The sequence below is a fragment of the Heloderma suspectum genome, chromosome 6 (genome assembly GCF_057233095.1).
Source record: "Heloderma suspectum isolate Gila_16-S chromosome 6, 16-S_ref, whole genome shotgun sequence".
Lineage (NCBI taxonomy): Eukaryota > Metazoa > Chordata > Lepidosauria > Squamata > Helodermatidae > Heloderma > Heloderma suspectum.
Window position 1 is genome coordinate 51406532 of NC_139463.1, and position 13629 is coordinate 51420160.

General features: G+C 48.9%; 1 protein-coding gene across 1 annotated transcript in view; it reads right to left on the reverse strand.

Annotated features, from left to right (window-relative positions):
• The window catches only part of PAX8 (paired box 8), an 88993-nt gene that overhangs the window by 21523 nt on the left and 53841 nt on the right, over positions 1-13629 (reverse strand). The window contains exon 9 of the mRNA XM_084804274.1: positions 5280-5381. Within this exon, the coding sequence (XP_084660400.1) occupies positions 5280-5381 (102 nt within the window). The remainder of the gene's footprint in view (positions 1-5279; positions 5382-13629) is intronic.

Here is a 13629-nt window from a genome sequence, read left to right on the forward strand (position 1 = left end):
GTTCATTTAAGAAGGCCGCCTTGTCTCTCCTTGCTATTCTCTGGAACTCTGCATTCAGTTGGATATATCTTCCCCATTCTCCCTTGCTTTTCGCTTCCCTTCTTTCCTCAGCGACTTGTAAAGCCTCATCAGACAGCCACTTGGCTTTCTTGCATTTCTTTGTCTTTGGGATGGATTTCGTTGCTGCCTCCTGAACAATGTTACGGACCTCCGTCCATAGTTCCTCAGGCACTCTGTCTATCAGGTCTAATCTCTTAAATCTATTCATCACTTCCACTGTATAAGGGATATGATTTAGGTCATACCTGAACGGTTTAGTGGTTTTCCCTACGTTCTTCAATTTAAGCCGAAATTTTGCGATAAAAAGCTCATGAGCTGAGCCACAGTCAGCTCCAGGTCTTGTTTTAACTGAGTGCATAGAGCTTCTCCATCTTTGGCTGTAAAGGACATAATCAATCTGATTTCGATATTGACCATCTGGTGATGTCCATGTGTAGAGTCGCCTCTTGTGCTGTCGGAAAAGAGTGTTTGCTATGATCAGCGTGTTCTCTTGGCAAAACTCGATTAGCCTTTGTCCTGCTTCCTTTTGTACACCAATGCCATGCTTGCCTGTTATCCCAGTGATTTCTGGACTTCCTACTTTAGCATTCCAATCCCGTAGGATGAAGAGGACATCTTTTTTTGGTGTTAGTTCTAGAAGGTGTTGTAGGTCTTCATAGAACCGATCAACCTCAGCTTCTTCGGCCTCAGTGGTTGGGGCATAGACTTGAATTACAGTGATGATGAATGGTTTGCCTTGGATTCATACTGAGATCATTCTATCGTTTTTAAGATTGTACCCCAGTACTGCTTTTCCCACCCTTTTGTTGACTATGAGGGCTACTCCATTTCTTCTAAGGGATTCTTGCCCACAGTAGTAGATATAATGGTCACCTGAATTAAATTCACCCATGCTTGTCCATTTTAGTTCGCTGATGCCCAAGATGTCGATGTTCAATCTTGCCATCTCATATATGACCACCTCCAGCTTACCTTGATTCATTGATCTGACATTCCAGGTTCCTAAACAATATTGTTCTTAACAGCATCGGACTTTCTTTTCACCACCAGACACATCCACAGCTGAGTGTCCTTTCGGCTTTGGCCCAGCCGCTTCCCTCTTTCTGGCGCTACTTGGAAATTCCCTCTGCTCTTCCCCAGTAGTATATTGGACACCTTCCGACCTGAGGGGCTCATCTTCCGGCGTCGTCTCTTTTAGCCTTGTGATACGTTCCATGGGGTTTTCTTGGCAAGAATACTGGAGGGGGTTGCCATTTCCTTTTCCAGTGGACCACATTTTGTCAGAACTCTCCACCATGACCTGTCCGTCTTGGGTGGCCCTGCACGGCATAGCTTATGGCTTCACTGAGTTATGCAAGCCCCTTCGCCACAACAAGGCAGTGATCCATGAAGGGCATGTTTCAAATGCCTCCTGATAGCACACTTGTTCACTCAGGCTTTCCCTGGCTTGCAATTAATTGTAATTACTCATGCTGCTCCATAATTTGAATTGCTTTTAATCATGTGTTATACATTTGATTTTAATATTTATTTCTGAACTGCTTAGGGACTTTATTATATTAAGTTCTAGAGAAGTATCGTGAATGAATGAATGAATGAATATAAATGTCAGTATAAATCCAATAGAAAAACAGTGAAAGAACAATAAAACCAGTAAATGCATTGAAACTATGCAATGATAAAATGGAGCAGTGTCATAATCCATTCCAAGTTAGGGAAAGCCTATGTAAACAAATGTCTTCAAGGGGAGTTTAAAACTTGGCACATTTTCTGCCTCTCAAACAGCACGGGAGTATGTATTCCAGAGTGTGGGTGCCACCATGGAGAAGGCCTGCTTGCATGCTATTGACTGGCAACACTATTTGTCATGGAATGACCAATAAGGCCTCCTTGGAAATTCTTAGGGGTAAACTGGGTGTATATGGGGGAAGGCAGCCAAGTAAGTATCAGGGTCTTGAGTTGTTTAGCGCTTTTTATGCCAACAACAAAACCTTGAAGTGGCTCAGTAGCTAACAGGCAGCTAGCACAGTTCTTTTCGCACAGGTGCTGCTCCGTTTTGCACTAGCTGCAGCCTCCAGACCAGGGCAAGGGCAGCCCAATACAGAGCGCACTGCAGTAGTCATGGGAAGGTGGGAACCTGGGAAGCTGCCTTGCACTGAGTTGGACTGTTGGTCCGTCTAGCCCAGTACTGTTGACACTGACTGGCAGCTGTGGCTCTCCAGGGTTTCAGGCAGGAGTATTCCCAGCCCCACCTGGAGATGCTGCCCAAGACCGGGCTTGGGGCCTCCTGCATGCCGAGCAGGGGCTCCGCCACTGAGCCATGGCCCCTCCCCAGCCCTAATCGTGAGCCACCAGTGCCTGGATTGCAGTGGCTAAGCAGGTGTAGCTGGTGCACCAAATGGGTCCTCTGGTCCACTGAGGTCCCCTCGGCCTTCACTGACAAGGACGGATCTTGGAGCTATGTGCCTGTTCAACCCCATTCAGAACAGGTGAATAACCCAATTCCCAAACCTCAGAACCATCCACCCGTAAGGTCTTTGTCTTATCAGGATTCTGCTTTAATCTCTTAGCCTTCATCAAGCCCGTTACTGCATTCAGAAACCTATTCAAAACATGGACGATCTCTCCTGATTCAGAAGTCACAGAAATAGAACTGGGTGTCATCAGTGATAATTTGCCCCAAATCTCCTAATGGCTTCTTACAACAGCTTCATACAGATGTTAAACAACATTGAGGACAAAACAGTACCCTGTGGTACTGCTCAGCTGCCAGGGAATGGCCAAGGCGCAGCCACCCAATGTTATTTTCTGTAACTGATCCTGCAAATAAGAGTTCAACCACTGTAAAACAGTGCTCCCAACTCCTAGAGACCGTTCAGGAGGATACCATGATCAAAAGCCACTGAGAGATCAAGAAGTAAGAGGGTCCTACTCCTCCTGTCCCTCTCCCAAAGAAGGCCATCCATCAGGGCACCCAAGGCCAATTCAGTCCCAAAATCCAGACTGGAATGGATCCAGATAATCAGTTTCATCCATGAGCACCTGCCGCTGAGATGCCACCATTCTCTTAAGCACCCCCCTCCCCCGCCCCAAAGGGTGTTTGTGACTGGACAATAGTTGGAATGAATCTCTGGGTCCAGGGAAGGGTTTTTCAGGAGTGGTCACACCACTACCTCCTTCCAGGTAGCAGGGATCACACCAACTTGCAGTGATGCACCCACCTGAGCCATCTGGTCAGTCTGCTGTGGCTAGCCTGAAGTAGCCATGAAGGGCAAGGTTCAAGAGAGCATGTTGTGGGCCACACAGTGTCTTGCCTACATTCACAGGTTTCAAAAACTGAAACTGCTCCCACAAACCAGGACAAGACAAACCTCAGCATACACTGTCTCTGTAGGGGCATAAAGGTCAGCATGAAGGCGAGTGATTTGTCCTTGACATGTTTGGTGAAGTCATCACAGTGAGTCTCAAGGGCTCCAGTACTGGATTCACAGGGGTACCCCCAGACCACTCAAAAGCGCTCAGCGAGGTGACCACTTGAGGATGCAATGGAGGCGACAACTAAACCTTCTTTGCCGCCTCCACTACCATACCTGCCACACGCGGGTAATGTGCTCTCACACATGTCCAGTCACCCTCAAGATGAGTCTTGAGCCACTTGCACCTCAGTCATCTTCCAGCCTGTTTCACTGTCTGAAGCTCCCCAGTAAATGAGGGAGCCATCCAGCTCCACAGGGCCGGAGGGGTGTGCAGGGGTGATTGTATGGGTGGCCCTTCACTCCTTGCCATTCTGCAGACCAATGAGGGCCTCAGCAGAATCACCCACTCCGGCAACTGGAAAATCCCCCCAGCACGTTCAGGACTCCATCAGATTCTGCGAGTCTCTGAGGGTGGGCCATCTTCACAGGTCCCCCACGTGTGCACAGAGGGGCTGGCGCCACAGGAGCAAACCTAGTCAGGGAGTGGCCTGGCCGTGGCCCCAGTGTGGTCTCCCCACCAAGGCCACCCAGCACCAACACCGCCGCTTTTCTGGCGCCAGGTCAAGCCTGCCCTCTACTCCCAGGCGCGTGGTGAGGCATGTGTGTCAGCTCTCTTTAACAGGTCTAGCATTTATTGAAATGGTTTTTGCTGTTAAATTGTTTTAACATTTGTATATTGACATTTCATGCAGTGGTTTATTATCTTGTATCTGTGGTTTGTGATTTTGTGAATTGTTGTGAACTGCCCAGAGAGCTTCGGTTACTGGTTTGTATAGAAGCAACAACAACAACATGCAAACTAGGCCCCTCATACCTTAAGGCAAAGACTAAATCAAGGGTATGCCCTGCCCTATGCATTGGGCCGATGACAAACTGAGACCGCATGGTAGGGTAGTTGTCATGGAGGCCATGAAGACCCAAGATGTTTGTTTGCTTATATCCCACCTTTCTTCCATCATGGAACTCAAGGTGGCTACACATGGTTCCCAGGTAGTCTCCCCTCCAAGCACTGACCAGACCCAAACCTGCTTAGCTTCAGCAAGGGGGTTGCCTCATGTGCCTTCAGACTACACCCTGGGATCAACATCAAGGACAAAAGTCCTAGGGTTCTCGAAAGCCAGATCTGAGACCAGCTCAGTCAGGGAGGCTAGTGGGTAGCAGGGTGGGTGGTATATCAGCAGCATCCCCAATCTGTCTGTTTGGCTTAACACAAGGTACAGGCCTTCATAACCTGTCCCAGAGTGGAGGGGTTCCCTGGTGAGAAAGATTGAGCTTTTATGGATCACAGTGACTTCCCCAGCTTTGGCTGGTGCTGCACAGAGTACCAGGTGGCCAAACCTGGGTCAGATCTATACCACCCAGCTCCCACCCAGGTTTCCGTAATACACACCAGGTCGGCTCTCTAATCCATAATCAAATCATGGATGAGTGAAGTCTTATTACGGACTGACCTGGTGTTCACCAACCAGGCCAGAGAGCGCAGTAGCCAGGGCAGCAGGGACCTATGGGATGAGGAAGGGATGTGAGATGGCAGGTAGCCATTTAGGTTTCCCACCACTCTGATGACATCCCTGCTGCATCACACCACACTTCCCCCTACCCATGACCACTGTTATAGGGACATCCTCCTCCTCCATTTCACTCTTTCTGGCTTTCTTTACACCCCAGGAAACCTGTGCCCCAAATCCTGCTCTTATCACAGCCACTCTGCTCTTCTGCAGCTCTTTCCCAGGAGCTCCTTACCTGCCACCATTCCGGCAATTGCAGAAGAGGTGTAGCTACCCTGGCTATTAGCTGGGATGTGTGGAGGGTAGCCGGGAAGTGTGGAGCCAACCACTTCACGCCCTGCAAGGGGGAAGAAAGAGATCAGTGTTGGTTCACTGTAGTGTGTTTATCATGGGGCTGCCTTTGAAGAAGGTCTGTGAACTTCAGCTAGTGCAAAAAGGCCGTGAGGGTTCTAACCAGAACCAGGCATTATGACTATATCACAGCAGGCCTCTCTTGCTTGCACTGGTTTCCAGTTTGTTCCCAGGCCCAAATCAAAGTGACCTATAAAAGCTCTATACAGCTTGGGACTTTGGTACCTGATGGAACACCTCCTGCTATATGTACCTACTTGTGCCTTAAGTACAGGATTCATAGAAGCCCTTCTTCAAGCACCCCCTCATTCTGAAGCTTCGAGATGGCAGCAAGAAAGATGGCTTGTCTGTGAGAGCCCAACAGCGTTGGAAGGCTGTCCTGAGGAAAACTCACCTGGGGCCAAGGCTTTTTTGGTGCCAGCCTAAACTTTTCTCCTAGGCTTTAGAAGTAATTTTTTTTTTTACTGTTTATGATAGTCTATTTTAGTCCCTGCGGTAAGGCTTTTAAGTCTTGTGCCTGATAGTGGTTTTAGTGTTTGTATCTACATTATGTTTTATCCTGTGTTTATGTTACTGTTTTTATTGTGCTCTTGCTGTACTTATGTTTTTAATTGACATTGTACAAAGCCTAGAGAAAGTTCTGCAGTCCAGTGACCATGAAACATGGATGCTTCACAGGTCTCTTTTAGTTGGTGTATCAGGTGCATAAAATGCACCACTGGCCATACCTTGCCTTCATTCTTGTGAAGATTCAATTTATTCTGTTCCAGTCCATTGTTCAGGGCACCCACCCCAGCACTATATAAAAGTAGAGCTGGGGGTTCACCGGCATATTACTGACACCATACTCCAGACCTTGAGTGTAACTCCCAGTGGCTTCATAAGTTATTAAAGATACAGGACAAAAGTCAGAGGCAGCTTACAGGATAATCCTCATGGAATAGAGTAGCTTTCACCCAAGGAAAGAACGCTAACTTCTTATCTTGCTTCCTGACAGCTGTGGTGTCATGAGTCATGTTTTAAACCCAGAAATTGTCATGGCCTCCAACCGTAGGGCCCTGCAATGCCCCAAGGGAGAACTGGATGCAGGCTAATTACAGGCCGATCTACACAGGGGACCTTTAGCACCTGGGTGGACCAGTGTGGACCTTGTCTGCAGCCAGTTCTACTTTCAACCAGAAGATGCTCTCGATCCTCCCGGAGTGCAGGACACGGAAGAATGGGCTCAAGTGACAGGAAGCCAGATTCCGGCTGAACATCAGGAAAAACATCCTGACTGTTAGAGCAATACGATGATGGAACCCATTCCCTAGGGAGGCGGTGGGCTCTCCCACACTGGGGGCATTCCAGACGAGGCTGGACAGCCATCTGTCCGGGATGCTCTGACTTGGATTCCTGCACTGAGCAGGGGGCTGGACTCGATGGCCTTGTAGGCCCCCTCCAACCCTACTATTCTATGACTATTCTATGTGGTCCTACCACCAGACTCACCTTCCAGCAGCATCTCCATCCCCACAACTTTGCAGAGGCCAGTGGATAGATTATCAGCCGAGGGCTCTTTAAAGAACTCCTCCAGCTCCTCCAGGGAGATGGGGCCTAATGCCAAACAGAAATCACAGGGCCCCAGCTTCCTGTTGAGGCAACATCCCTCCATAGCTTACAACACAGGGAAAGGAGCAGGCCACAGAACCTCCCTGGGAGCTCTCCATGGTGCCGATAGGGTCTTCTGAACCGAACGTGCTGTGCTGCGGGTTCCTGGACCCATTTCCTGATGGGACTCTGCGGGTGTGGCTTCACCCAACATGCACTCGCTCACCAGCTAAGCTCTTAATGAAGCGCGTCTGCCACTGCTCCGCCCGCCCATGGGCCTCTGGCCTCCACACCTCAGCCTGATGCAAATTCTTGACAAACACAACGGCATCATTTTTGACATCATGAACTATCAACTTTAATACTTCTGCAGCATGGCCTGAGTAGAAAGAAAGATTTGCTTGGTTTAGAGCGCCAAGAGAGGGAAGAATGGTGTAAGTTCACACCTTTCTGCTATAGGGAAAGAAGCCAGCAGTCTATAAATCCCTTCTGAGGAGGGCCATCAGCACAGCTATGGGAGTGCTCTGGCCAAGTTAGGTGCCCTTTTCATCCCAAAGACGAACGCGAGGGTCTGCTTCCGTCAAAGAGCTGGGAAGCCTGGAGAAATGGCTGTGCCCTTACATGAACAGGATGAACACTGTGAGTTTGCTGATAAAAAGGAGGAGCACATCAGGATTGGAATTTTAGACAAAGGTCTTTCTAAAAGAATGCAGCTAATAAAGGACTTAACCCTTCACAAAGCCATAGAGATGGCAAGGCAATCAGAGTTGATCAAAACCTTGGTAAGCAAGTAAAGACAACTTGGCAGTGATTTGGAGGAGGTAGCCTCTACTCCACAAAAGACTAGAGGCATCTGCAGCTGCCATTTTGAAAAGGATAACTTTCTTCCTTGTGTCTCTGCAAAAGCAGCCCCCAAAACACAGAAAAAGCAGTCCAACAATTTTAAAAGTACTCTGAGGCAAGACATTTTTTAAAAAATTACAAATGACACTTTCAGACAGCATGCATAAGATTTAGAGATGTTTGTCCAGCTGGAGGAGCACAGGATGGCCTAAATATTGTTACGTGCATGGGGTCAGTCTAAATGACATCCAGAGATACCTTACCATTCAGTGCTGCTGCATACAAAGAGTTTGAGGATTTTCCCAACCCTGTAACTCTTGAACTAGCAACCTTTTTTCTAAAAGGCCTGAGGGGGGTAGGAAGTGAACCTGGGGGAAGGGTGAATCTAAGGCAAAAGGTGAGAGTGGCTTTTGTCTTGCAGAAGATCCCTGGGCAGCTGAGGGAAGGAGGGAATAATTGGAACTGTATTGTTTTGAGCCTTCATCTTGAGCACAGTGTAAATAAACCTTTGTAAAAGAAACACAAGTCTCCAGCACCCTCCTTCCAGGAAACCGAAGTCTGAGTAAGCGATGAGGCCCCTGCAGGTTCTCCCCTGTCAGGAATGGGGTGCAGGGGCTAACACTCTTAAAAGTGGGACTCGTGTTTCCCAGAAGAGGAACTGCGAGCCAAGGTGCACCTGTGCAAGGATGGAGGCAAAGCCACAACACTCTTGGAGCAGGGGACGCTGATGTTCCAGCACGCCTCATCCCCGCAGACAGAGGCCTCGCAGCAGCAGCACAGAGAGGCCACCCAGCAGCTTTATGAGAACCTCGAGGCCAGCCTGGAAGCACAGCGGAAGCAGAGGCTGGAGGCTTCACACCAGGACGGCAGAGTCTTGTTGGACCATCAGCTACAAGGAGTGAAGGCTGACCTAGAAACCCAGTTACAGGGCTGGCAAGGAAAACTGAGGCGGTGGAGGGGAGACTGACCAACTTGGATTCCGGGTTGTTTGACTCAGTAGATGAAAAACAAAAGGCTTTGGTCGGTTTGGATCTGGCCAACCGGGGGCGGGGGGATGAAGCGCCGCTCAAAGAGATGCAGGAATTGGCAAGAAGGCCGTAGGAGGCAACGCCAGAGCGGCAGCCCCCCATGGCAGTGGGTGGCGTGGTGCGCAGGGAGCCAGCAATGGCGAGCGAGAACCTCCCTGTCATGGACTCCTGCACCCCATATGCTCCTCGCAAATGCTGGAGAGGAGAGGGCAGGCCCTGTCAGCAGGAACAGCTCAGAAGCCCACGCTTTACGATGGCAGACTATCCTGGGAAGCCTCTCGTTCCCAGTTTGAGATAATTTCCCAGGTGAATGGCTGGGGCGATGGGCAGAGAGGGGGCTTCCTGGCAGCCAACCTGAGTGGACCAGCTCTAATCGCCTTGCAGAGTTTGCCACCAGATAACAGGCAGAGTTATCCGGATTTAGTAAAAATCTTAGGTCTGTGCTTTGGAGCAGTGCACCGATCAGAGCTAGCCAGGACACAGTTCCGGAGTCGCAGGAGGAAAAAAGAAGAGGCCCTCCCAGAGTTTGCTGAGGATCTGAGACATCTTGTAGGAATAGCATGCCGGGACACCAGAGAGGAGATGCAGGAGACGCCGGCAAAAGACCAGTTTCTTGATGGGCAGAATGATGTGGACTTCCACATGAAAATCATGGAGCGACAGCCAAAGACCTTGCGGGAAGCAGTGGAAGTTGATACCACAACAGAGGGTTTCTGTGCAGGTACCAGCACTGGGGGAAGGCAGCCACTCATGAGGAGGATTGTTGTGGGTGAGCACGCACCTTTTTCTACTGTGAATGGCGATGTGGGGCACTCTGACTGAGCAGCTCATGTTTTAGGCCAGTTAGAAGAGTTCTTAGATTCGATTGAAAAACCTAGGGCAACTGGCAATGGCAAAAGAATTAGGGGGAAAGTGCCATGTTGTTGTTGTTGTTATTATTATTATTAAATTTATTAATCTCTCATCTGGCTGGTCACCCAGCCACTCTGGACGATGTACAACATACAATAAAACAGTTTAAAATAATAAAATTCTACAATAAAAACATTTTCTAAAATACCCTAACCCACCCCAAATGCCTGCCTGAACAACCACGTTTTTAATGCACGACGGAAGCTCATTAAAGAGGGGGCATGGCGGAGTTCCCTAGGGAGGGAGTTCCACAGAGTGGGTGCCACCACAGAAAAGGCCCTCTCCCTCGTCCCCACCAGTCTAGCTGTCCTGGCTGATGGGACAGAGAGAAGGCCATCCGAGGCTGATCTTGTTAAGCGGCCTGTCTGGTGCTGCTGGAGGCACTCCTTAAGCTGGGCTGGAACCATATAGGGTTTTAAAGGTCAAAACCAACACCTTGAATTTGGCCCAGAAAACAACTGGTGTGGGCACTGTGACAACATGGGCTATGAAAAGGAGGACTGTTATCTTGCCAAAGGGAGCCAGGACAGAGGTTCACAAGGGCCAGAAGACAGGGAACTGGCTTCGGGAAACGGATCTCCACCAAACGATGGCAATGCAGGGGTTGCGGGGGGGGGAACCCCAGAGCGTGTGCTCAAATCTGGGCAACTAAATCATAACAATAACAGTTTGACAACTGATTGTGAAGTAGGTGGTGTAAAACTTCCAGGGATACTGGACACAAGTTCAAATACCACTGTCCTTCAATCCAACATGGTGGGCCTACTTAGGAAAAAGGGGGCCCAACTGGGAAATCCCAAGTGGTCCCAAGGAAGTGGAGGAATGTGGGCATAAAGGTGGGTCCTGTCCTCATGCAGCATATGACCTGGGAGGCGGATATTGTGGACCAATTCATAATAGGTCTGGATCTCATGCTCACTAATGATTCCATCACTGATACAAAAAGGGGGGCTTGCAGGTGTAGTCTTTTGAAGCGTGCCGTAAAGACCAAGTTCAAAACCAGCAGGCTCTTGCCAGGCCCGCGGTCTGTGAAGAAGGAGTTGTCCTGCCTCCCATCACCAGCTGAGACCATCATCATGGCAGAATGCCTTGGGGACTCCCCCACAGCAGAGCATTGGGGGCTGGTAGTAATGTGCCCAGACATGCACGGGATAGAGGGATCCTAGCTGCCAAGGCCCCGGTAGATCTGCGGCAGTCCAGGATGCCAGTATGGCTGCTGAATGTTTCTGATGAGCCCCAGACAGTTAGGAAAGGCCTAATGGGCGCAAAGCGTGAACCTGTACAGTTGTTGGGCGAGGGCACTGAATCCACTTTTAAGGGAAACTACACTCAAGGGGAGCTCCCCGAGTTTCTCTCTGGGCTGCACCAATGCAGCGTGGTGAGCCTAGATGAGGAAGAAAGGAAGCCCCTGATGGATTTTCTACTGAAGAACCAGGCCCTATTCTCCAATTCTGATTCAGACACAGGGTGCACCATTGGCACAGAACAAGATTGATACAGGGAAGAGCCACCCTATTAAACAAGCACTAGAAGATGCTTTATGCGCGATCAAGGACATGCATCAGGAGGGAATAAATGGACCCGCTTCCAGGCCTGGGGCCTCCCCTGTTGTTCTGGTCAAAAAGAAAGATAGCAGCACCAGCTTCTGTGGTGATTACAGGAAGCTGAATGAAGTCACGATAAAGGACCCTTACCCCTGCCACAAACAGATGACACCTTAGATGCTGTGGCTGGGTCTGTGCGGTTTTCCAGGCTGGATCTCAACAGTGGAGGTTGGCAAGTGGAAATGGATCCAAAAGACAAGGAAAAAACTGCTTTCACAGCAGGGCAGGGACTGTGGCAATTTAGGGCCATGGCCTTTGGTTTGTGTACTGCTCCTGCTACCTTTGAGAGGCTAATAGGGAGGGTGCTTCACAGCCTAACCCTATCAACCTATTTGATATACTTGAAAGATATCCTGTACATGCAACTCATTTTAGCGTGGGCTGGCACATTTGTAAATTGACTGTTACAAACTGAAGGATACCAACTTGAACTCAAAGTGTCAGGATTCCTTTAACCCCCACTTTATTTCAACACTGAAAACAAACACAGATGAGAGGATTCCGTCTACAGCTTTTAATCCATTACTTCACAGGGTGGTACAGATGCAAATTCTCAGTGACTCTCAGTCTACAAAGGAATACCTTCAGGGGATTCAAAAGGAAGAGCTGTCAGCTGTTTGAAGAGGAAGACAATCTCACTAGCCTAACTTAAGGGGCGGGGGAGCTCCCTCTCTCTTGTGAGGCCTCTGTGCGCAGCTTTTCACGCAAGGCCAATCGGGTAGAGCATCTAAGTTCCGCCCCTGCCTTCTCTGCGCCTGGCATCTATTAGATCAGACCCTCCAAACCTCGCCTCCTTCTGTTTGCTGTCTCTCACGGGGTGGTGGTGAAGAGAGACGCTCATCCTCAGCCAGCTGGATGTTTGTAACCTGAGAAGCTGGCCCAGTCATGTCTGGCCTAGCCTGGGAAAACACCTCCCCCATGTCTGGTGGTTCTCCTTCAGATTCTGAACTGCTATCCCACTCCCTGCGCTCAGAAACACCCGACACAAAGAAATGTAAGTTGTTCCAAAAAGAGGTTACCTACTTGGGGCATACGCTGAGTGAGAGGGGAATTGAAAGAGACAAGGAGAAAACAGCCATGGTAGAAGCCTGGCCCACCCTAAGACTTTGCCTGAGGTACAAAGGGCTCTGCTCTTAGTACTGAAGGTTTCTCTGGGGGTTTGCCAATACAGCAAAACCCCTGCATGAGCTGTGCAAGAAGGGAAAGCAATTCCAGTGGCCACCTGAATGTGACAGGGAATTTCAAGGGTTAAAGAAGGCACTTGTGCGTTCTCCAGTCTTCGCTTACCCATGTTTTGAGACCCCGTCTGTGCGGTTTTCCAGGCTGGATCTCAAAAGTGGAGGTTGGCAAGTGGAAATGGATCCAAAAGACAAGGAAAAAACTGCCTTCACAGCAGGGTAGGGACTGTGGCAATTTAGGGCCATGGCCTTTGGTTTGTGTAATGCTCCTGCTACCTTTGAGAGGCTAATAGAGGGGGTGCTTTGTGGCCCACCCCCTCAGGCCTTGTAGAACAAAGGTTACCAGGTCAAGAGTTGCAGGGTTGGGGGAAATCCTCAGTCTCTTTGTACTCAGCAGCACTGTGAGGTTCCCCTAGAGGTCATTTAGACTGACCCCAAGGACATAACACTATCTTAGCAATTCTTCAGAAATGGCTAGAAAGTACTTCACTGCCTGTGGAGAACTGAGTGAATTGGAATACCTAATTATAAAAGGGAACTGTATTGTTTACCTCAAATGAAGAAGGAACTCTATCCCTTATCTGCCAAGGCCACCAAGCAGACAGTGTGGTGGCATGGTATTGGAGATGACATAATGGACAAAATTGTTTCCTAGGACTATTGCAGTAGAAACAGAGCAACACAAAAGGAACCTTTAGTCATGACACCCTTTCTTGGAAAAGGCTCACAGCTGACCTGTGAAAAATTGGGATCTCAATGTTTTTTGGTTGTTGTAGACTATTGTTCAAGGTATACCAAGATACTTCCCTTAGCTAATATTACCTGCCACAATGTTGTGCAACTGAAAAATATCTTGGGTTGTTTTGGCATACCAGATAAACTTGCAATTGACAGCACAACCTAATTATGGTAGCAGAATTCCAGACATTCTAAATATCTTAAAACATCTGTAAAAAAAATTGAAAAATTTCAACAAACGTAGCTGGCAACGAGCCACCAATAGTTTCCATCTGTTTCTGCCAAAAATATATATCTTAACCTCTATAAGCTACTCCATGTCCTGGATAGCTGTACCTGGG